Here is a 22,059-nt window from a genome sequence, read left to right on the forward strand (position 1 = left end):
GTACAATTCAGCCAAAACTAACTCTTTGTGTCTAATTCTACATGGCAGTTTCTTAGTTTCAATTTTCCCTGTGGTTGGGTGGGAGAAGTGTAATCAAACGTTAGATTCTTGGAACCAGATATCTACAGGCACTCCAACCAAGTGACAATTAATTCAACTGGAAAGTAAACAATGAGTGCTGATTGATGATTTTATCATTTAAAAAAATCAGATAAGCCTAAATTTTCTTCTCCTTTTAATGCACAAATTTTCAGCATCAAAAGTTGGCATTTCCTGCAAACTCAGCACCAGTTAATTAAAAACAATGGCACCCATTTGTATATCATTAACTTGCATGCATGCACAAGCAGCACTTTTTTGCCAATATTTTGTGTTTGAACCATGGCTGTAACCAAGCAAATTTAAATTTGACTTGGGTGTGCAAATTATTTCTATGTGACCGACTTAAATGCTGATGATCAAGCATAGGCCACAAGACAGTTAAAGAAAATGTTCTTGTGTATTTTTCCACTTTGCCAGGTAGTCACCAATACTGTAGCTACACTGCAACATCTTGGTTGGAGGTGCAATTGCTTCTAAAACACATAGGGACATCGAGTGAGTCATACAGTCATGCAGCATAGAAACAGCCCTTCTGTGGAATTTGGCCGTGCTAATCATGATGCCCTAGTTAATTCCATTTGCCTTCGTTAGACCACTATCCCGCTGCTCCTTTCCTATCCGTACCGGTCAAAACACCATATTTATACATGCCTCCAGCATTTCTGCGAGCTGCTCATTCCCCACTCAGTTAAAGAAGTTAACACTCATACTGCTGGGGTGCAAGCTGCCCAAGCAAATTATTTTCAAGTAGCCCCTCTCGCTCTATCCCTCCCCTTCCTAGTTCTGTTCCCGATTAAATTATCTGTTTGCTTTGTCACCTTCTCCTAGCTAACAACGGTCTATTCTACATTTTCCTTTTTGAACTCTTTTGATGTATCATTTTTACGTTACCTGTCCTTATCTCTGTCTCCCTCTCCCCGACTCAGTCTGAAGAACGATCTTGACACAAAACGTCACCCATTCCATCTATTCAGAGGTGCTGTCTGTCCCGCTAAGTTACTCCAGCATTTTGTGTCTATCTGCGGCCCATACTTAACAATTGCTTCCTTCTTATTTCTGATCAAACCTTCAATATTCTTTGTTAACCAAGGTCTAAACGTACCTTTGCTTCTTGCCCATACAGAGATATGCTGACTTTGAACTTTTACTACCTTGTCTTTAGATGCCCCTCTCTGATTGGAAGTTATTTTTCCTCTAGCAGTCGCTCCCAAAATACTTTCACCAGACTGACTTATATTATTGAAATCAGCTATCTCCCAATGATCTGATTCAATGTGGTGCTTTCAGAATCACCTAGCCCTATGTATGTTATAAAACGGTTTACACCATTTGGCATTAATTTGCTAAATGCATCTGACATCTGATTTATTCATACACCAGGTGTTGTTCCTAGTTTTTATGGAACCAGATTCAGCCTCCTGGCTGATAGATTATGGCAACAAGAGGAGCAATGAGGTTTTAATGTCTAGAGGACTACAAAACTACCGTTGCACTCCATCCACTCAAAGTTTTGACCCGTTTCAAATCCACCCCATTTAAGGTGATGTAATTGCCACATGACCTAATAGATGTTAAATGGTGTGAAAATATGTCTTTATTTCCACAATGGCCATATATATAACATGGACATTCCACTGCATAGAATTCCACAGATTCGTCTCCCTCTGCATGAAGAACATTATCTACATTTCTGTCCTAAATTGTTCACCTCTTATTCTGAGAATGCGAACCCTTGCTTTAGACCGCTTCCGTGGATCGCCCTCCATGCAACAAGCCAGTCGAACCCTGGAAACATTGTTATCTAAGAATACTTCCAAAAACAGGCCTGTCTACTCAGTATTTCCTTGAAGGACTCGTCGTGGGAGGGTCCAGCCAGCACGCCCATCCATTTTAACGTTTCGAGGAAATAGATGCACAAGTTAATGGTTAAAACACGAACGCAGAGCCACACAGTAGAGAGCGATCCCATAGCACGAGTTTCCCTGAGACAACAACGTCATCCGCCGCCCTCCCTCTCCTCCAGGCGCCCCCTTGTCCTCACTCATACATACCGAGGCGGGGCGGTGTCTCCGGGCAGGGCTGTAGCGGCAGCGGGCTGGCGGTGGGCAGCGTCCGGTTGCGGGCGGCCGCGGTGAAGTTGGGGGAGGCGGGAGAACCGGTGGGCTGATATACCAGGAGGCCGCCGATGCGGCGCACCATCTGCGCCGTGTAGACGTGGATGTCGAGGTAGTAGAGCAGGGTGACGGTCAAGTGGAGGGCGCTGAGCGCCAGCAGCGCCACGCACGACACCTGGAAGACGCGGCTCGGTGCACAGCTCCTCATCATGCTTGGCTCGGTCGTTCGGCCTTCCTGGCTGCTTCGTCGCCCCGGACGACTGACAGCTCCGGGAAACGGACTCGCCCCTGGCCTGCGAAGCGGAAATGCAACGCTAGGCCCCACCCGCCGGAGGAGGGGGCAAAGATTAGAGCCAACGTTACCTATTTCCTTCGCTCCATAGATGCTGCTGCACCCGCTGAGTTTCTCCAGCACTTTTGTCTACCTTCGATTGCCAGCATCTGCAGTTCCTTCTTAAACACAGAGCCTTCATCCCTGCATTCTGCTGCCTAATTGTGTTATGGGTGTGCGGGCATTACATTCAATCTGCTGTGGCTCCGCCCCACGTTTCCTGATCCGTGCGTGCTGCTGCCCCACACATCCTTCCATGGTGTGCACAGCAGCACCCAGATCATTTGCAGCTTCACTCACCTTAACCTCTACATTCACAGCAGGGCAGGAGTGGGAGGTGGGAAATGGGGGCGGGATAGTGAGATATAAGGGCGGGGGATAATAGGATATGAGGGCAGTGTTGTGTCTTCGGGTTTGATTTCCTGATAATAACGACACAATTCAGGTTGTTTCAGTTGCCTTAATTTACTCCTTTAATCAGCTCCTTTGCCTGTGTGGCGTAGTGATACTGAAAGTGCTTACATACCTAATCACAGTGTGTGTGTGTGTGGTGAGTGTGCCTGATACAAAGTAGTGCAAAGTAGTGCAGGAGGTTGGGACTGCTACAATGAATATGTAGCATATGTAACATCCCCCCTTCTCAAAAGAAAGGAACAAAAATTAGTGACACTAGAGGATTGCCAGAGCGAGGGTGGCAATCCTGTAGCAGATACCGTGGGATTATTCTGCCCACATTCATGGCATTCTGCTTTCTACTATACTACACAACAAAATATATAATGGCAGCTTGTTTTCTTTCAGGTAGTGCGTAGCCAGTCAAGAGTCATGTCTTGGCGTGACTTGTCCCTTCCAGTGCTAGCAATAACGCGCTGGGGGTAAGATGTTGCTCCTGGATCTAGTAGATCTGGTTGTTGCCTGCAGTGTTGCACTCGATGTATTGGTAACTTGTTGAGTTGTTTCCTGGCCATTGGTTGGTGCTGGTTGACTATATGACTCACAGGTAGCAGTTTGTGAGAATGTGTGTCATCAATGGCAGGTGTTGCTGCTGCTGTGGGTGGTGTCCTAGGAGTTGCTGGTGTTGTCTTTGAAGTTGCAGGTGTTGACATTTCAGGTGTCGGGCGGATGTGAATTCTGGTTTCGTCTCAACTGCCTGCCCGGTTCTGTCTCTATGATATATGATTTGGGTTCCAGCCCTGTTGGTGATTTGTGCTGGGGTCATTTCTTTGTTGTTGGATCCTGAGCATGTACGTTTTGGCCTTGAAATAGTTCTGGCAAGTACTGTGCATTTTTGTTGTATTGTTTCAGCCCCTCCTCCTGGGCAGCTGCCAATTTTGCCCTTGTTTCTTCTTGGTCGATAGGGGGTTGGATTTTGCTTGGCAGGGTGGTTTGTATTTCCTGCCATTTAGCATTCTGCAGGAGACTTCATGTCAGCCTTTAGTGGAGTTGCCCGTAAGGATAAAAGTGCCAGGTTTGGATCCTCCTTTGCCTCTCGGCATTTTATTAGTGTTTTCTTGGCTGTCTGTACTTGCCTTTCAATAAACCCATGGCCCTTGGGTAATGTGGTGAAGATGTTGTGATTTTGAACCGTATTCGGTGGCCAGCTCTCTGAATTCCCGAGATGTGAATGGGTTCCATTGTCACATACGATCTGCTCAGGTATTCCTTGCTCTGCAAACAACCTCTAACAATTGACACAATTGTTTTAGCTTTCAAGTCCTTTATGTTTCTCACAAATGGGAATTTGGAGTAGTAGTAGCAGCCATAATCAAATACCATTGCTGGTTCTCTGTGAACAGGTCTGCTCCGATGGTTTGCCATGGCCGGCTTGGGATATCACTGGGTGTCATTTCTCCTTCTGTTGTGAATTCCTGTATTTTTGGCATATGTGGCATGTAGATACCAGCTTTTCTATGTACTTGTACATGCCTATCCAGTACACAGCGGATTTAGCACGGAGTCTGCACTTTTCCATTCCTAAGTGTCCCTGGTGGATCTTTTCGAGGATTCTTTTTCATGGACTTGGGTATGATGATTCGTGATCCGGCCATCAGGACTCCATTCTCTACGAAATATCATCACGGATGGTCCAGTATTCGCGGAGGATAGGCTGAACTTGTTGTCTCTTTCTGGCCCCTTGTATTACCATTTGGGTGAGGAGCTGGAGTTCTTCATCTCTGGCTGTTTCCTCTTTGATCTGTTCCAGCTTCACGCTTGTCACACTCACAATGTGGTGGATCTTTATGCTCAGCCCTTCCATCTCTTGTTTGTCATGTGTTGATAGTCTGGATAGGGCGTGTCAGCTAGCAGCAGGTCTTTTCCTGGCTTGTATCTGATGTTGTAGTCGTAGCTCTGTAGCCTCAGTAATAGTCTCTGTAGTCTGGCTGGTGCTTTGGTGAGGTTTTTTTTTTTCGATTTGTTCTAGAGGGCGGTGGTCTGTTTCGATGTCGAAATACCTTCCATTAGGTAAGTGTGAAATTTCTCGCAGCCATAGACTACTGCTAAGAGTTCTCTCTCTATGTTTGCGTACCTTGATTCTGTAGGAGTGAGTGCTTTGGATGCATACGCAATAGGTCGGCCATTTTGTGTCAGTACTGCTCCAACTCCTCTCATGGAGGCATCAACTTGGAGTGTTACAGGTTTCTGTCTGTCATAGTACTGCAGGATCGTTTCTTTGCTGATGAGTTGTTTTAATTTCCCAAAATCTGGCTATGTGAAGCACACCAATCAAATTCAGCGTCGTCTTTCATCAATTCACGGAGATTTGCTGTGTGATTAGCAAGCTTAGGTATGAAGACTCCCATGTATGTATGAGCCCTAGGAAACTTCTTAGCTGTTTCTTGTCTTTGGGTTCCTCCATGTGGTTGATAGCATCCACTTTTGTAGGGTCCGGTTTCACTCCTTCTGCAGAGTAAATCAGTCCAAAGAATTTGCACTCCCTTTCTTTGATTATGCATTTGTCTGCATTGAGCTTTATGCCGGCTCTTCGAGTTTTTTCCATAGCCTCATGGAGGTTGTAATCATGCGTGTTTTCATCCCTGCCGTATACTTGGATATCATCTGCTATCCGATTGCCCCTTTACAGCCTTTGTATGTTTCATCTATTTTCCGCTGGAAGACATCTTGACTCACCTTCAGCCCGAATGGGAGCCTGTTGAATCTGAATCTGCCAAATGGCGTGTTGAAAGTGGTGAGCATTGATGACTTCCGGTCTATTTTGATGTTCCAATATCCATTGCTAGCATCCAGCTTGCTGAACACCTTGGAACGGCCAGTGCTGGTGTGATCTCTTCAAGGGTTGGAGTTGGATAATGGTCGCGCTTCAATGCATTGTTCAGATCCCTGGGATCAAGGCATATCCTTAGTTTTCCGTTTGGCTTTTCTTTGATAACAATTGAATTACCCAATCAGTTGGTTTAGTTATTGCTGTGATGATGCCCTTTCTTCCATTTCGTTTAGTTGTTCCCTTAGCCTCTCTTCAGTTCAAGGGGAACACGGCGGGGTGGGTGGATCACTGGTTTCACACTGGGGTCTACTGTGATATGGTATTCGTATTCCTCAAAACAACCAACGGTATCGTCAAAACACTCTGGGTACATGTCCATCAATTCTTCTTGTTCCTGATGGGCGGCCGGTTTTGATGGGTATGTTTCTGTCAATTCTGCAGGAGTTTGTCTTGATTTCATGGTTGATTGACACAATCTTCAGTCTTTGGCACGTGTCCAGGCCGAGAATAGCAGGTCCTTTCGATTTAGTGATGTAGAAGGGGCATTTCACTTCTTTCCCTTTGTATGTTCCTGCTATGATTGTTTTGCCTAGCTGTGGGATTATGGAACCTCCGTATGCAGCTAGTACTACATCGCTACTTCTAAGGATTCCTTTCCTGACGCTGCCATCTTTTGTCATGTGTTCAGGGAATATCTTTCCGTAAAGATTGACTGGTAAGATATTGCTCTGGGCTCCAGTATCATTTTGAGCCTTAGATTAAGTTGTTCTTTTCTTTCCCACTTTTTTCTGTAGTGTATTATAGTATATGCTTCATCTCTGTTGCTATGTGGTTTGTTGTTTCCCATTTCGTGGACGTCAATGGTCCCAACGGCAAGGAATTCTTCCTCAGAGGTATCTGAGGTTATCTCCTCTTCCTGTTGGACGTGTGCGTGTATTTGTTTCCTTCTCGTATTTCTATCGTTCTTTGACCATTGCTGCTTTGGCTTGGTGCTGTATGATTTTGTTGACCTACACCTTTCTTCCAGTGGTTAGGCCTCCCACAGGAGTTGCAGGTAGTCCCGTATGCTGGGCACTCCCTGCGATCATCAAATGCATGCTCTGTACCGCAGTTCCAGCAGCTTCTTGGCTTGCTTGTTGTTGCATGCCTAGAAAATGTCTGCTTTGGAGCCTTTAAGGTGGAGCCAGGGTCACGTTTTGAGAGAGAGCGTATATTCACTCTGGTGCTGCTCTGAGATGAGCAACTTGAAGGCAGAGGGAGGACATTTGTTTCCTTGTGGCTTCGAAAGCTCTGGCAGCATCTACGGCGTCTTTTAGGTTGAGGGTGTCTTTCCCTATTAGGGACTTTTGGACCTCTTGGTGGGCACACCCCCATATTAGCTGGTCGACAATTCTGTCATCTTCATCACCAAATCTGCATTTCTTGGCCACGTTCCTTAGTCTCGACAGGAAAAGTCGGCGGTTGTTTCTTGTGGGTCTTGTCTTAGCCCTTGGAACTCATACCGATGGATTCTGTGGTTTGATTTGGGCTCCATATGGTTCGCAAACCTTTCAAGGACTATTCCGGATTATTGCAGTCGGGCTCTGTTAAGCTCCAACTGTTAAAAATGTCTAGACCCTTCTCCCGAGCCATAGTAAATATAACTGACCTTCTCTTCATCTGCAGTTCCTTTCAGGAAGCTTTTGAATGTCAGCTGGCTCTTTGTTTGAATTTCTTGAACGCCTCCACCACATCATCGGCGTCCCAGTTCATCGTAGGGTGGAGGCTCATTGCTGCTGTGGAGGCCGCCATCTTGTTTGTTAGGTGGGTGCACAAAAAAAATCAATTTCTCTGCAGCCGCTGTTCCTAATTCACAATAGCGATTCACAATAGCGCGGGTTTTTACTCGAAAGTCACCGCTGCCACCATGTTGTGTCTTCGGGTTTGATTTCCTGATAATAACGACACAATTCAGGTTGTTTCAGTTGCCTTAATTTACTCCTTTAATCAGCTCCTTTGCCTGTGTGGCGTAGTGATACTGAAAGTGCTTACATACCTAATCACAGTGTGTGTGTGTGTGGTGAGTGTGCCTGATACAAAGTAGTGCAAAGTAGTGCAGGAGGTTGGGACTGCTACAATGAATATGTAGCATATGTAACAGGCAGTGGGGGAGGATAGTGGGATATGAGGGCAGGGGCGAGGTGGGATGTGAGGGGGGCTGGGATATGAAGGGAAGAGGTAGTGGGATATGAAGGTAGGGGTGGGAGGTGGTGGGATATGAGGGCAGAGGGAATGGTGGGATATGAGGTCGGAGAGAGTGGCAGGATATGAATGTAGTTGGAAGTGTGGGATATGGCGAGGGTAGTGGTGAGAAGTGAGGGGCATATTCTAAGGGAAGGGGAGAATACAGAGAAGCGGGTGTAATCCAGGGTAGTGGGGAGGGGGGGCGGGGGAGGTCTAATCCAGGGAAGGAAAGGTGGAGGCAGAATGCAGGGGAGGAACACTGGGTGTATAATCCAGGAGGGATAGGTGGGAGCAGTATCCCAGGAAGGGAAGGACTTCTTAGTTTAGTTTATTGTTACCTGCACTAATGTGCAGTGAAAAGCTTTTTTGTTTCGTGCTCGATAGTCAGAGGAAAGACTTCATGATTACAATCAAGCCGTCCACAATGTAGATACATGATAAAGGGAATAACCTTGGTGCAAGATAAAGTCTGATTAAAGATAGTCTCCAATGAGATAGACGATAGGTAAGGACCGCTCCCGAGTTGGTGAGAGGATGGTTCGGTGGCCTGTTGGTTCATCCCAGTCCTCAATGATTCAATTATACTTTATTGTTATATGTACCCAGGTACAGTGAAATTGTTTGTTTTTTCATCCAATGCACAAGTACGCAGTCACCAGGTTTCTGGAGCCAACAAATTTACAAAGTACTTGTTATAGTCCCGATGGTCCATCCTGGATCTTGGCGGCCTCCCCCACCGGGTACCCCTTGTCCTACTACTACCGGCCCTACAGTCCAGGTGGGTTCCGCGGCCGGCTGCCTATCAGGGTTTGGCAACCGCCCGCGTGGCCCCGTAGTCCGTGGCTCAGGTCCGAGTTCGGAGGAGGCTCCCGTCGACTCTACCCTTCCTGAAATCTACATGAACTCAATTCACTTTGTAAATAATTGCCTTCTACAGATTTTCCCTTCCAAATGAATCTATTACCCTGATCTCATCTGTCACTGCATTCCTCCATTCCTCACTCAGCCAACACCCATGCTCTGATTGGAATGCCGCCTCTGTCGTTTCCAGTGGAAGTAGATTAATGAAGTTTCATGCACCAGCACCTTACCTGGTCCATTCACATTGATGTAGTGATCAAGAACGCACTTAAATGTCTGAAGAAGGGTTTCGACCCAAAACGTTGCCTATCTCCTTCACTCCATATAATATGCTGCGTCATCCGCTGAGTTTCTCCAGCATTTTTGTCTACCTTCGATTTTCCAGCATCTGCAGTTCCTTCTTAAACTTAAGTTTGTTTACTTTCTGAGGAAAACAAGAGGTTTGAGGTGGCTCCCGTTGACACCAGTAGCTCGGGGCCGTGTTCGGAACAGGCTCCTGTCGGTAGGCTGCAGTCTGACGGTCCGACAGTCCATTTTCCCTGACTGACGGGATGTATCTCAGCCTGGCTGGCAATTGCTTTGCTCTTGACCGCCTGAACCTGCAGTGGTACTTCACCCCAGTCCATCACAGGCTTGTCATTTCCTTCCATCTAGTCTGTCTTCATCGTCCGTTGAATCAGGAAGGCTGGACGTATCGTCAAGGATGCCTGCCATCCTGGCCATCCAAATTTTCTCTCTTCTACCTTCTGGGAAAAGATACAGGAACTTGAAAGCCGGGACATCCAGTTTAAGAACAGCTTTTATCCCCGCTATCTCCTGCTATCAAAGACTCCCGAACCAATTACCTCTTTCACACATCTTCCCAGAAGCGTTGCCACATACTTTTAACTCTTCCACATTTTATTATTCTTTTATTGCACTATAGTATATTTTTGCATTCCTTCAGATTACAGTAGTTGCACCTTTTCGCTGTTTTACATTCATCGTTGAATTTATTGTTGCATCTATCATTACCATGTACACTGTTTACTCTGTGAACTTCATGTGAACAAGGAATTTCATTGCACCCTGGTGTATGTCAGCAAACTAATCTGAATCTAAAAATGGTTGGAAGTTAACTCTATCCAAGATTGAAGACATGTCAAAAGCAAATAGGGCTAGATTTCCTTTGTCAGTAACATGGGATGTTTAGATCGGAAAGAAATATAATTGCAGGAATTCAGACAAATTATCAGTAATATGGGCACAAAGTGAAACTGCTACATTTTCAAAAAGAGTACATTTAAGCTGGAGATGTGACAGTTTAGAAGGATCACAAGTTAGATATTAAGAAACATGATAGCAGAAGCCATGAAAAGATAAAATGTAGGGGTCAGGAAGGATACGTGGATGAGCTGTGCAGAGTACATAAACGTAAATGTACTTTCAAAGAACCACATGATATATGACTTTGATATATTGAACAAGAACTTTGTGACTTGAGCATTTGCTGCCTTTTATAAAGGTCCCCCCCCCAATGTAATATTCCACCACTCACCCATAGCCCCCAACTGCGCAGTCATGGCTCATATCCCGAAGAAAACCAGCAGAACTTCCCCCCCTTTTAAAACCTCCCTCTTCTTTTCCCTCTCCCAATCCCTCCCTCTCCTTTCCCCCTACCACAGTCAATAAATCCCCCCCTCCATAATCTCCCTAAACCCCCTACTAACCCCTCTACTCTATCCCCTTCCACCTCCCCACTCTCCTCACCACCCCCACTGCCTCCTCTCCCTCTATTCCCCACTCCCTATCCCCCCCTCCTCCCCACTCTCCCTGCTCACCTCCCCCACTCTCCCTCCTCACCTCCCCCACTTTCCTCTCCCTCCCTACCCCCTCCTCTCCATCATCCCCCACTCTCCTCACCTCCCAAGGATCTCGATGTAAACCACCGCTAGCCCCGTTTTCTCCACATCATCGGCGATGAAGTTGTACTTGAGGCGGGGGCTTCGGGGGTCGGGCCGAGCGGCCTGGAGCCGGGCGAGGGAGAGGCACTGGGCTGCGGCCTAGTCCTTGCTCCGGGTCACGCTCATCTCCCTCCCCGCGGGCCCTGACGGCGCCGCCCCCAGACCTCGCTCCAGCCTCAGCACCATGGTCATTTCAAATCCCGCACGTGCGGGGAGACTTTCAATTATCCGCGCGTGCGGATTTTAAAATAACTGCAAGTCAGTCAGTCACTTTTAAATTAAAAAAAACATTTTAATGTACATTTAATTTTTTAAATTGTGATGTAATTGTGGGGTGGAACACTGCTGAGGGCAGTTTATGTAAATGAGATCCCATTGTGACGCATACGCTGTTAAAGGCAAGTGGGGGCACTGTTTATATATTTTTTAAGATGGGAGTCAGTGGGTTTATAGTGGATGTCGGTCAGAAGTCTATCACCTGCGATGGAGATAGTATATTTTACAAGTTATTGATGTCAAAACTTGTAAAATATACTATCTCCATCGCAGGTGATAGACTTCTGACGACCTCCACTATAACCCACTGACTCCTATGGCTATCTGGACTACACTTCTTCCCACCTTGCTTCCTGTAAGAACTCCATCCCCTACTCCCAATTCCTCCGTCTACGCCGCATCAGCTCCCAGGATGAGGCGTTCCACACCAGGGCATCTGAAATGTCCTCATTCTTCAGGGAACAGGGGTTCCCCTCCCCCACCATAGATGAGGCTAGCACCAGGGTCTCTTCCATACCCCGTAACACTGCTCTCTCTCCCCATCCCCCACTCGCAACAAGGGCAGAGTCCCCTAGTCCTCACGTTTCACCTCACTAGCCGTCACATACAAGTAATCCTCCGTCAGTTTCGCCACCTCCAACGTGACACCACCACTCGCCACATCTTCCCATCTCCCCCCTGTCTGCCTTCCGCAAAGACCGCTCCCTCCGTACTCCCTTGTCAATTCTTCCCTTCCCTCCCGTACCACCCCCTCCCCGGCACTTTCCCTTGCAACCGCAAGAGATGCTACACTTGTCCCTTTACCTCCCCCCTCGACTCCATTCAAGGACCCAAGCAGTCGTTCCAGGTGCTACAGAGGTTCACCTGCAGCTCCTCCAACCTCATCTATTGCATCCGCTGCTCTAGATGTCAGCTGATCTACATCGGTGAGACCAAGCGGAGGCTTGGCGATCGTTCGCCGAACACCTCCGCTCGGTCCGCATTAACCAACCTACCTCCCGGTGGCTCAGCACTTCAACTCCCCCTCCCATTCCGTATCCGACCTCTCTGTCCTGGGTCTCCTCCATGGCCAGAGTGAGCACCACCGGAAATTGGAGGAACAGCACCTCATATTCCGCTTGGGGAGTCTGCATCCTGCGGGCATGAACATTGAATTCCTCCCAATTTGTTAGCCCTTGCTGTCTCCTCCCTTCCTATCTCTCCCTCAGCCCTCGGGCTCCTCCTCCTCCTTTTCCTTTCTTCTCCCTGCCCCCCCCCCCCTCTCCCCACCAGTCTGAAGAAGGGTTTTGGACCGAAACGTTGCCTATTTCCTTCGCTCCATAGATGCTGCTGCACCCGCTGAGTTTCTCCAGGATTTTTTGTGTACCTTCGATTTTCCAGCATCTGCAGTTCCTTCTTAAACAAAATATACCATTAATCTGAACAAAACTTGATAGCCCACACGCCAAGACAAAGGTGAGTAAGATGGGCAAAATCTGTAGCGCTATTGTGTACCGTTTTGGCATAATTTCAGGAGCACAGCCCTCACCCATCACATGCAGATATAGAAACAAACAAGATGAGAGTTTTAGTAATATACTAGCCCAAGTGGGACCCGTTGGGCCCCATTCCCCCAATGCAATAATCCACCACTCACCCGGAGGCGGCGTCAGAGGAAAGTCATGGAATATGTTTTTGTAAAATGCCAATCAATCCTTCGCACGTGAAACCCCCACTCCCAAAGTTCTGGAAATGAAACCTCTCCCCTATTCCCCCCCCCCCGCACAATGAAAACCCCAAGTGTGTGCATGGGGGGGGGAGCGACGTCGGCACTGACATCCCCCCCATCCCACCCCCCAACAAGGAAAGTTCTGGAAATGAAACCTTCCCCTATTCCACTCCCCACCCCACCACACAATGAAAACCACAAACCCCATCCCACCCCACAAGGAAAGTTCTGGAAATGAAACTTCCCATTCCCCCCCACCCCCTCTCCCCCAGCACCAATGAAAACAACCCCCACCCCACCCCCCCATGAAAGGAATTCTGGAAATGAATCCCGCATTCCACCCCTCCATGATGCAACGTTCCTGCCCGATAAACTGCGCATCGCACGAGACGATTTCCAGCTTATGGAGACATTGGGATTGGCGGCGGTCCGATAGCCCTTAGGCTTCCCCTCTGCATATAGTGCCCAAAGCAACCGGGGGATGGAGACCTTGCGGTGTTTACAGGCGTCTAAACGCAGTAACCACAGCAGATTGGTACCCAGTCCCGAAAATCCAAGATTTCTAGGCTCATTTGGAGGGCGTTACCTTCTCGAAAGTCGACCTGGTCCGTGGGTATAATCAGATCCCGGTCCATCCCGACGACGTCCCTCCTTTCGGCCTTTTCGAATGGCTAAGATTGCCTTTTGGCCAGAAGAACGCCGCTCAAGCGTTCCAAAGGCTAATGGATTAGGTCGGGTGGGGTTTCCCGTTCATATTAATCTATCTCGATGATATTCTGGTGGCCAACAGCTCACAGGCTGAACATGTTAGGCACCTCCGCCTGCTCTTCGAACGGCTCCGTAAGCACAGGTTGGTGATCAACACCGCGGTGCCAGTTCGGATCGCGCTCCTTTTTTGGTCACATCTCCTTTTTAGGTCACAGGGCAGACGCAGAAGGTCGACGCAATCCGTCTTTTCCCAAGGCCGCCATCCGTCAAGGGCCTGCAGGAATTCATCGTAATGGTCAATTTCTACCACCGATTCGTCCCGTCAGCGGCCGCCATCATGCGGCCGTTGTTCCAATGTCTGGCGGGCAAGCCCAAGGACCTGGTTTGGTCCAGGGAGGCTGGTATAGCTTTTGATGGGGCTAAGACCGCACTGGCCAACGCCACCATGCTGGTACACCCGAGGGCATCAGCTTTCACAGCTCTCACCGTGGACACGTTCAAGGTCACGGTGGCCGCTGTCCTCGAGCAGCGGGTGGGTAACCGCTGGCTGCCGCTGGCGTTTTTCAGCAGGCAGCTGCGGGCTCCGGAGATCAAGTACAGCGCTTTTGATCGTGAGCTCCTCGTGCTTTACCTAGCGATCCGACATTTCCGTTATTTCCTAGAGGGCCACGCATTTACCGCATTCACGGACCACAAGCTGCTCACGTTCGCTTTGAATAAGATGTCCGACCCCTGGTCTGCCAGGCAACAGCGGCACCTCGCCTAAATATCCGAATTTACGCCTGACATTCGGCATGTGGCGGAGAAGCTGAACGTTGTGGCCGACACGCTCACCCGTCCGGCGGTCCCTGAGGTTTCCGTTTTAAACCTAGGTGTGGATTATGTGGAGCTGGCGGCGGCTCAAAGGCCCGACGCCGGCATGGAGGATTACGGCAATGGAGATTCGGGACTCAAGCTGACTGAAGTGCCTTGTGGCGCTGCAGTCTTGCGAATCATTTGCAATGCCTCCACGGGTAAAGCCCGCCCAATCGTCCCGATTGCCTGGAGGCGTCGGATTTTCGACACCATCCACAGCCTAGCTCACCCGTCCATCCGCGCCACCTCTGCCCTGGTTGCTTCCAAGTTCGTCTGGCACGGGTTACGAAAGCAGGTCGCAGCATGGGCCCGCGCTTGTATCCCGTCAGACTTCCAAAGTGCAGAGGCATGTGCGCCGGCCCGTGCAGGATTTCGCACATCCACATTGACCTGGTGGGTCCCTTGCCGTGTTCTCGCGGGGCCACGCAGTTACTCACTATCGTGGATAGGTTCACCAGGTGGGCGGAGGCAATACCGTTAACCGATACCTCCGCTGAGGCTTGTGCCCGCGCTATTGTCTGCAATTGGATCGCTCGTTTCGGGGTCCCTTCGGATATCACTGCCAATCGTGGGGCCCAGTTCACGTTCTCCTTGTGGTGTGGTATGGCGCAGCTGTACGGCGCGAACCTGCACCAGACCACTGGGTATCATCCGGAGTCGAATGGGTTAGTTGAGCGGTTTCAGACATCTTAAGTCGGCGTTGAAGGCCCGGCTCACCGGCCCCGATTGGGTTGACCAGTTGCCCTGGGTTCTCCTGGACATCAGAACTACGCCTAACGAGGACCCCGACGCCTCCTCGGCTGAGCTCGTTTATGGCTCGGTTTTGCGGGTACCTGGGGATTTTCTGCCCGCCATCAGGAAGGAGGTCCGGCCGGCTTCGGCGGGCTAGCTGACTGCGCGAGGGGCGCGCGCGTTGGTCCCGGTCCCCACCTCCCGACATGGGTCGTCCGCGGTGCATGTGCCTACTATGTTATGGGATTGTGCTTGTTTTCCTTCGTAGGGATGCTCACCGCTCGCCGTTACAGCGGGTGTACGAAGGGCCGTATAAGGTGTTAGAGACTGGTATCTCGACGTTCACGTTGGACATGGGTGGCAGGGAGGAGTTTGTCTCTGTCAGCCGCCTTAAACTAGCCTACGTCGACGAGGATAGCCTGGTGGCTGTGGCCACTCCGCGGCGTAGAGGGCGTCCGCCGGCCGTTTTTCCGCCCTCTGCATCTGTTACCCCCGGTTATGTTTCACCGGCCCCCTCTGTTACGCCCGTCCCTCGTTCGCGTTTGTCGCGCCCCTCCGGCTCTGTTCTGCCGGTCCCGAATGTTACTCTCGCCCCGCGACCTCGGACTAAGCGTTCTGGTCGAACCGTCCTGTTACCCGTGCGTTTCCGTACCACGGATTCTGGGGGAGGCCATGTAGCGGCGCCTGCTGGCGCACACAGATATCAAACCTATTGTTCGGAAGCCGCGGTCACGTGACTCGGGAGGGGCTGTTGTTTTCGCGCGGTTTCGTTTTTGCGCCACAGTTGTTTTGCTGACCACCATTGTGATCAGACGTGTATGCGGAGACCTATTTGCTAAGGAGTGAATGTTCAATAAAAAAACTTTCAGAAACGTCGTTTCTGCATCCGCTAAAGGAGCAGGAATTGAAATTTGTGAGAAAGGTGTGAGCGGCATTAAAAGAAGCAAAACTGAACATAATTTCACAGACAGTGTTTCTTGGAGTAGGTTCACTCACAACATAATCCAGGCATGAGACAGGAAAAAAATGAAAGAGGAAGAGAGATGTGGGTCCAAGGGGGCATTGCCCCCTTGTTATGTTTCCAAAGGGCAATGAGCCTGGCAGAATTCTTTTTGATAATTGTACCTTGAAATGACACCGTTTTCTTGCCTGTTTACCCTTAATTTTTTTTAAATGCACCTTAAAATAACCCATTTGACTTGCTTATCACTTCTTTATTTACATTGAAAATTTGTGATAAAATCATACCTTAAAATGACACCAACTCCTTGCTTGTTTACAATTAAGTCTATTGAAAATATTTTATATTACACCTGCACCTACTTGTAACATACCTGTTCCTTGCTTGTTTAACTAGAGATGTATCGTTTACACAGGAAATGTTTGATAATTTTTTGATAATTATACCTTGAAATGACACAATTTCCTTGCTTGTTTATCCTTAATTTATACTGTAATTCTTTTAAATTATACCATACAATAACACATTTTACCGCTACTCTACATGTGCGGAGCTGAGCGCTAGCCATAGAGATGCGCATGCAGACGGTCGGCCCGCACCCGCATACGGATTTCCACGTACTCAACCATCGACGCAGCGGCTCACTGTCTCGCGGAAAGATTCAAGATTCAATTTAATTGTCACGTACCAATTAAGGTACAGTGAAATTTGAGTTACCATACAGCCATACTAAGTAAAAACCAAAAATATACACAGCGCATAAAATAAAGTTTAACATAAACATCCACCACAGTGGAATCAACATTCCTCACTGTGATGGAAGGCAATAAAGTTCAGTCATCCTCCTTTGTTCACCTGTGCTCAGGGCCTTTTAAGCCCTCTCGTCAGGATGATCGAAATTCTGGCATCAGGACGGATCGGAACACTCCCATGGACGCATGGAGTTCCCGAGTCGGCCGCTTCTTACCAGAGACCACTGCGTCACGGTGTTAAAGTCCACAGGCCCCACGGTCGGAGCTCCAACACTGGCTCCACGATGGTAAGTCCGGGCCGGATTTAAACAGATTTTTTTACCGAATGTCAAACTCTGCGGATCCGCTTAGAAATCTCATGCCTGATAATCTCCCCATCCATTAACCTTCTGAATTAATGAATGAGTTGAGATCAGATTCAGATTCAGATTCAACTTTAATTGTCATTGTCAGTGTGCAATAGAGACAACGAAATGCAGTTAGCATCTCCCTGGAAGAGCGACATAGAATATGATTTCAATAAATAAATCTATTTACATGTACACAGACATAGTGTATTTTCCTGTGGGAGGAATGTCCGGGGGGGGGGGGGGGGGGTGATTGGCAGTCACCGAGGTACATTGTTGAGTAGTGTGACAGCCGCAGGGAAGAAGCTGGTCCTGGACTGTGGTCCGGCAACGGAGAGAGGTAGCACCTAGCATCCGGATGGTAGGGGTAAACAGTCCAGGGTGGGGGTGAGAGCAGTCCTTGGCGATGCTGAGAGCCCTCCGCAGACAACGCTTGCTTTGGACAGACTCAATGGAGGGGGAGCGAGGAAACCGGTGATGTGTTGGGCAATTTTCACCACTCTCTGCAGTGCTTTCCGGTCGGAGACAGAGCAGTTGCCATACCATACTGTGATACAGTGGTAAGGATGCTCTCGATGGTGCAGCGGTAGAGGTTCACCAGGATCTGAGGAGACAGATGGACCTTTTTCAGTCTCCTCAGGAAGAAGAGACGCTGGTGAGCCTTCTTGACCAGAGTTGAGGTATTGTGGGTCCAAGAGAGGTCATCGGAGATGTGACCCCCAGGAACCTGAAGCTGGAAACACGTTCCACCTCCGTCCCATTGATGTGGATGGGGGGTGTGCGTGCCGCCCCAGACTTCCTGAAGTCTACAATGGTCCAGGACCATTGGTCTTCTTGGAGTTAAGGGCCAGGTTGTTTATCAGCGCACCATGCTGCTAGGAGCTGGACCTCCTCCCTATAGGCCAACTCATCGTTGTTGCTTGAGGAGCCCCTGACCAATGGTGACTGGGTCGACGGAGCCCGTAGCCAGCTCCTGAGTCGACAGAGCCCGCGAGTGGGGCCTGGGACGTCGCCACGGTGGCGTCCAGAGAGGACCTGGCAACAATAGTGGAGAGGTTGGTGCGTCGGCCGACCGACGGACAAGGACAGACCATATGTAAGTGAGGGCGCTGAGGCCAGGGGAAGAAACAAAGGAGGACCGATGTGGGAGACCGCCATGAAGGAGGGGGAGAGGGGAGAAGAACAAGAGGGACCTGGGCACAGGGGACCGCCGTGAAGGAGGGGGAGGGGGAGCTTCCTTTATGTGCCGATTATTTGCATACCTTCGGTATGCAAGTAAAGAATTTCACTGTGACTTGTCACATGTGACAATAAAGTATTCATTCATTACCTTTTCTTAGCTGATTCAAAAAGTTTTAGTCATTGGCGATACATAGGATGTTGTCAAAAGTGAATCAGTAAATTTGCCAAAGGTTTATATGTCCGAATCATAAAATTAGCCGTGGATACGGCAAAACCTAGTCAGTATAGTGGTGAGGGTAGGGGGACCTTCCAGTGAGAGTTCAGTGACCAAGTTGAGAGTTCAGTGACCAAGTCAGAGGATGCAGCTGATTAGAAATAGGGCTAGTAGATAGATTTTTAGTATAGTGGAGACAAAATAAATATAAAATGATTAGTACAATTTTAAAAGATAATTATTTTTCGTCCTCTTTTTAAATTTGAAGTAAAGGAATAAGCCCGGTTAATATAAACTGGTGAATCTTAAATCTTGTTAATTAATTATTGGAAACATTTCTAAGAGACAAGGTTACAAGCAGGCAAGATGATAGATGGATAGATAGATATAGATATATATAAAATACTAGACTAAGTGGGACCCGTTGGGTCCCCTGTTCACACGGGAGGGCCGGTCCCCCGACGCAATATTTTACCTCTCCACCAATTCCAATATCGGTGGGCAGTGGGGGACTTTCTGGGGCGCTGGTATGGGTTCTTGGGGTGGCAGCTCAGTCCCTCAAGCCTGATCTGCTGGCAGCTCACTCACGGCTGGTGGGCTGGCAGTTGACTCATGGCTATTCCTTGAAATTCCATTTCAAGCAGGGTGCAAGGCCACCAAATTCAAATCCATTTTCCAACCATTTCAAGCAGAGTGCAAGGCCACCAAATTCAAGTGCAGTTTCTTACTACTTTGAGCAGGGTGCAAGGCCACCAAATTCAAGTGCCGTTTCCTACCACTTCAAGCAGGGTGCAAGGCCACGCAATTCCAGTGCAGTTTCAGTACCACTTCAGGCAGGGTGCAAGGCCACCAAATTCAAGTGCAGTTTCCTACCACTTCAAGCAGGGTGCAAGGCCCGCCAAATCAGTGCAGTTTCATTCCACTTCAAGCAGGGTGCAAGGCCACCAAATTCAAGTGCAGTTTCATTCCATTTCAAGCAGGGGGCAAGGCCACCAATTCAAAGCAGCTTCATACCATTTCATGCAGGGTGAAACCACCATAAAACCACACAAAACACCAACTCAGTTCAGTAGACATTCAGTGTGTTCAGTTGATTCACAGATCAGACAGAGTCGTGACCTCTCCCTCCCCCATCATGCAGAGACTGAGCCACACCCACACTCCAGGTTTTATACCCCCTCCCCCTCCACTGGAAGAAAGGTGTGGCCTTCATGGCGATGATTGACAGGAGAGAGATTCTCAACATTTTTAAACACTACATAACACTTTCTTTTTCATTTGATGGGAAGAATTCTCTGCACCTGCTGAGCAGAGGGGGACTGAGTAAGATGGCCAAAAATCACAGCCGCAAGTTGTAGCATTTTATCTAAAATCAATATACAGTGCAAACATGAAGTGCGTTTGCAGTAGTGCCTTTTAACTTCAAGCCAAAGCACCCAAACCGCCATTTTCAGTAAGTAGTGCCTTTCAGCTTCAAGCCAAAGCACCCAAAGCCACCATTTGCATTAAGTAGTGCCTTTTAACTTCAAGCCAAAGCACCCAAACTACCATTTGCAGTAAGTAGTGCCTTTCAACTTCAAGCCAAAGCACCCAAGCCACCATTGCAGTAAGTAGTGCCTTTCAAGGCAAGCACCCAAGCACCCCCACCATTTGCAGTTAGTAGTGCCTTTCAACTTCAGCCAAAGCACCCAAGCCACCATTTGCATTTAGTGCCTTTCACCTCAAGCCAAAGCACCCAAGCCACCATTTGCAGTAAGTATGCCTTTCAACTTCAAGCCAAAGCACCCAAGCCACTATTTGCAGTAAGTTGTGCCTTTCAACTTCAAGCCAAATCACCCAAGCCACCATTTGCAGTAAGTAGTGCCATTCAACTCAAGCCAAAGCCCAAGCCACCATTTGCAGTAAGTATCGCCTTTAACTTCAAGCCAAGCACCCAAGCCACCATTTGCAGTAAGTAGTGCCTTTTAACTTCGCCAAAGCACCAAAAAACCATTTGCAAGCAGTGCCTTTTTACTTCAAACAAACCATATTTTCATTTTCAAACCACATTAAGGGGACTCACATTTGAGTAGACATGTGTTCAGGTTAGTCAGAGCTCAGAGAGACATGACCCTTTGGCTTCATCCATCTTGCAGAGACTGAGTGAGGCACACCACTCCCTGGTTTTATAGTCCCTCCCCTCCCTCCAGCAGGGGGGCAGCAGAGAGAATGTGATTTTTTTAAACAACATTAATATCTCTCTGATTTGTCATCGATGGGAAAAAATCCTCGGTCCAGGAAGGCGGAGGGCGGGCTGGCTGTGGCGAGGTGGCTAAAAATGACGGCGTAGGCGGCGGCGTTCTCTCGGAAATCGCAGCACAGTGGGCCAAAAGCGGTCAAGATCAGACTTTTAGTAATATAGATAAAAATATATATAAAACATATATAAAATGGTCATAAATGGTAAAGGAATGGGAGAATTATGCTTCCCCAAGAGATCGATCTCTTAGGGAGGCATAATTCTCCCGTGCCTTTCATCCGCAGTACATTTAAAACGCGGAAGTATGTGCTACTCACGTGCCGTCGACGATGCTTCAAGCCATCAGTGGGAACAGTCCGTAAAGGCAACTGAAATTCTGCCTTTACACCGTGGACTGCGTGCATGTGCTGCGCTGCGCACTGCGCATGCGCACCAGCCTACTGCGCATGCGCAAGTTTCTTGGCGAGTTTTTCAAAGATGGATAGTGATTACCTGAAGAGTTCTTGAAGCAAACTTATGAGGAAAAGACCAAAATATATAAAAAATGGCAGACCAACGCCAGAACTTAAAGAACTTCAACAGCGCAAGGAACAAAATTAATTAGAACATTTAAAACAGCTTGGTACAACAGGAAACAAAGAGAGAAGAATGGATTTTGTGTACAAATAATATGGTAAGTAAATTTCTTTGAGCTATGTTTTTAATACTTTATTAAGAGATAGGACCTATTGAAGACAAATTACTTAAAGACGAGGAGAACAATCTGCGCATGCACGATTTCCAAGATTTTTTTAAAGTCAACTGACAGCAGCGGGCCGGGTAGAGAACAATCTGCACATGCGCGGTTTCACGATTTTTTTTTAAAAGCCGACTGACAGCTCACCAGGGAGAGAACAATCTGCGCCATGCGCGGTTTTCAAGATTTTAAAAGCCACTGCCTACCCTAACCAATTACTCATGGCACGTGCCTGATTACAAGATTATCTGCATATGGAAGGGTGGGAATAATCCATGTTAATCAGAATATTGGTTTAGGGGAAAACCTTCTGAACAATTAGATGGATTTTTGATGAAGGTGATGAAAGTATATATCGATGTGGGATCTGATGCTTTACTGACATTTCTTCTGATTTGTTTTGTAAATATGCCGAGACAAAAATAAAGTTATTTGTAAAGCCATCGCAAGCATTTGTCTTTATACGGATATTTTATTGCAGCAAAGCTTAAATATAATAGACATGCGACACAGGACGCTAACTTTACAACACATCACTAAAAATTTATTGCA

At 48.1% G+C, this 22,059-nt stretch overlaps 1 protein-coding gene across 1 annotated transcript in view; it reads right to left on the reverse strand.

The window, feature by feature from the left end:
- LOC116971096 (beta-1,4-galactosyltransferase 1-like) overlaps positions 1-22,059 on the reverse strand; it is a 66,392-nt gene that overhangs the window by 42,136 nt on the left and 2,197 nt on the right. The window contains exons 2-3 of the mRNA XM_033017934.1: positions 19,588-19,592; positions 2,154-2,476 (exon numbers count right to left, since the gene is read on the reverse strand). Of these exons, the coding sequence (XP_032873825.1) occupies positions 2,154-2,427 (274 nt within the window). The 5' untranslated portion in view covers positions 2,428-2,476; positions 19,588-19,592. The remainder of the gene's footprint in view (positions 1-2,153; positions 2,477-19,587; positions 19,593-22,059) is intronic.

Source organism: Amblyraja radiata, chromosome 3, assembly GCF_010909765.2.
Source record: "Amblyraja radiata isolate CabotCenter1 chromosome 3, sAmbRad1.1.pri, whole genome shotgun sequence".
NCBI lineage: Eukaryota > Metazoa > Chordata > Chondrichthyes > Rajiformes > Rajidae > Amblyraja > Amblyraja radiata.